The sequence below is a fragment of the Echiichthys vipera genome (genome assembly GCF_963691815.1).
Source record: "Echiichthys vipera genome assembly, chromosome: 4".
Taxonomy (NCBI): Eukaryota; Metazoa; Chordata; class Actinopteri; order Perciformes; family Trachinidae; genus Echiichthys; species Echiichthys vipera.
In genome coordinates this window covers 35,653,119-35,655,920 of record NC_139829.1, presented here as the reverse complement: position 1 = coordinate 35,655,920, position 2,802 = coordinate 35,653,119, and the positions used below count along the sequence as shown (strand labels likewise).

The window sequence follows — 2,802 nt, the reverse complement described above, 5'->3', positions numbered from 1 at the left end:
TGCTGGACCCCTACGTCCACCTGTCTCACTGCTCCAGGACGCTCTTCTCTGTGCTCATCAGGGTAAGACACGCAGACAGACAGGCACCTGTCTCACTGCTCCAGGACGCTCTTCTCTGTCCTCATCAGGGTAAGACACGCAGACAGACAGGCACCTGTCTCACTGCTCCAGGACGCTCTTCTCTGTCCTCATCAGGGTAAGACACGCAGACAGACAGGCACCTGTCTCACTGCTCCAGGACGCTCTTCTCTGTCCTCATCAGGGTAAGACACGCAGACAGACAGGCACCTGTCTCACTGCTCCAGGACGCTCTTCTCTGTCCTCATCAGGGTAAGACACGCAGACAGACAGGCACCTGTCTCACTGCTCCAGGACGCTCTTCTCTGTCCTCATCAGGGTAAGACACGCAGACAGACAGGCACCTGTCTCACTGCTCCAGGACGCTCTTCTCTGTGATCATCAGGGTAAGACACGCAGACAGACAGGCACCTGTCTCACTGCTCCAGGACGCTCTTCTCTGTCCTCATCAGGGTAAGACACGCAGACAGACAGGCACCTGTCTCACTGCTCCAGGACGCTCTTCTCCGTCCTCATCAGGGTAAGACACGCAGACCGACAGGCACCTGTCTCACTGCTCCAGGACGCTCTTCTCTGTCCTCATCAGGGTAAGACACGCAGACAGACAGGCACCTGTCTCACTGCTCCAGGACGCTCTTCTCTGTGATCATCAGGGTAAGACACGCAGACAGACAGGCACCTGTCTCACTGCTCCAGGACGCTCTTCTCTGTCCTCATCAGGGTAAGACACGCAGACAGACAGGCACCTGTCTCACTGCTCCAGGACGCTCTTCTCCGTCCTCATCAGGGTAAGACACGCAGACCGACAGGCACCTGTCTCACTGCTCCAGGACGCTCTTCTCTGTCCTCATCAGGGTAAGACACGCAGACAGACAGGCACTTGTCTCACTGCTCCAGGACGCTCTTTTCCGTCCTCATCAGGGTAAGACACGCAGACAGACAGGCACCTGTCTCACTGCTCCAGGACGCTCTTCTCCGTCCTCATCAGGGTAAGACACGCAGACAGACAGGCACCTGTCTCACTGCTCCAGGACGCTCTTCTCTGTGCTCATCAGGGTAAGACACGCAGACAGACAGGCACCTGTCTCATTGCTCCAGGACGCTCTTCTCTGGCCTCATCAGGGTAAGACACGCAGACAGACAGGTACCTGTCTCACTGCTCCAGGACAGAGCAGTCTGTCATCAGTCTTCTGTCTTTACTGTGAAACTTGACACACCTGTCTCTCTCTCTCTCTGCCTGTCTGTCTCTCTCTCTGTCTCTCTGCCTTTCTGTCTGTCTCTCTGCCTGTCTGTCTCTCTGCCTGTCTGTCTCTCACCTGTCTGTCTCTCACCTGCCTGTCTCTCTCTCTCTGCCTGTCTCTCTCTCACATGCCTGTCTCTCTCTCTCTGCCTGTCTGTCTCTCACCTGCCTGTCTCTCTCTCTCTGCCTGTCTGTCTCTCTGCCTGTCTGTCTCTCACCTGTCTGTCTCTCACCTGTCTCCCTCTCACCTGTCTGTCTCTCACTTGTCTGTCTCTCTCTCACCTGCCTGTCTCTCTCTCTCTCTGCCTGTCTGTCTTTCTGCCTGTCTGTCTCTCTGCCTGTCTCTCTCTCTCTGCCTGTCTGTCTCTCACCTGCCTGTCTCTCTCTCTCTGCCTGTCTCTCTCTCTCTGCCTGTCTGTCTCTCAGTTGATGGCAGAGTTGATGCAGAGGATCCAGCAGGTCTCAAACCTTTCAGACCGGTTGTTGGACGCCAGGAGACACCTGCTGGGACTGAGCCACAACATCGGGTAACTGCCTGTCTGTCTGCCCCCGACAGTCTCACCTGTCCTCACCTGTCTTTACCTGTCTTACCTGTCCTCACCTGTCTTACCTGTCCTCACCTGTCTTACCTGTCTCACCTGTCCTCACCTGTCTTACCTGTCTCACCTGTCCTCACCTGTCTTACCCGTCTCACCTGTCCTCACCTGTCTTTACCTGTCTTACCTGTCCTCACCTGTCTTACCTGTCCTCACCTGTCTTACCTGTCCCCACCTGTCCTCACCTGTCCTCACTTGTCCTCACCTGTCCTCACCTGTCTTACCTGTCCTCACCTGTCTCACCTGTCCTCAGACTGGAGCACCTGACCCTGCTGAGAGGACTTATCGTCCTTGAGGAGTTCTGTAAGGAGCTCGCTGCCATCGTCTTCGTCAAACGGCCCCTGGACCTGCAATGACTCCCCTGGACCAGCAGGGACTCACCTGGACCAGCAGGGACTCACCTGGACCAGCAGGGACTCCCCTGGACCAGCAGGGACTCACCTGGACCAGCAGGGACTCACCTGGACCAGCAGGGACTCCCCTGGACCAGCAGAGACTCACCTGGACCAGCAATGACTCACCTGGACCAGCAGGGACTCACCTGGACCAGCAATGACTCACCTGGACCAGCAGGGACTCCCCTGGACCAGCAGGGACTCACCTGGACCAGCAGGGACTCCCCTGGACCAGCAGAGACTCACCTGGACCAGCAATGACTCACCTGGACCAGCAGGGACTCACCTGGACCAGCAATGACTCACCTGGACCAGCAGGGACTCACCTGGACCAGCAATGACTCACCTGGACCAGCAGGGACTCACCTGGACCAGCAGGGACTCCCCTGGACCAGGAATGACTCCCCTGGACCAGCAGGGACTCACCTGGACCAGCAGGGACTCACCTGGACCAGCAGAGACTCACCTGGACCAGCAGGGACTCACCTGGACC

General features: G+C 57.3%; 1 protein-coding gene across 1 annotated transcript in view; it reads left to right on the top strand.

The window, feature by feature from the left end:
* LOC310946389 (FHF complex subunit HOOK-interacting protein 2B-like) overlaps positions 1-2,415 on the top strand; it is a 20,010-nt gene extending 17,595 nt beyond the window's left edge. The window contains exons 12-14 of the mRNA XM_083912835.1: positions 1-62; positions 1,745-1,845; positions 2,168-2,415. The exon at positions 1-62 is cut by the window's left edge and continues 79 nt beyond it. Coding sequence (XP_083768961.1) covers positions 1-62; positions 1,745-1,845; positions 2,168-2,270 — 266 coding nt within the window. The 3' untranslated portion in view covers positions 2,271-2,415. The remainder of the gene's footprint in view (positions 63-1,744; positions 1,846-2,167) is intronic.
* The last annotated feature ends 387 nt before the right edge of the window (positions 2,416-2,802 follow it).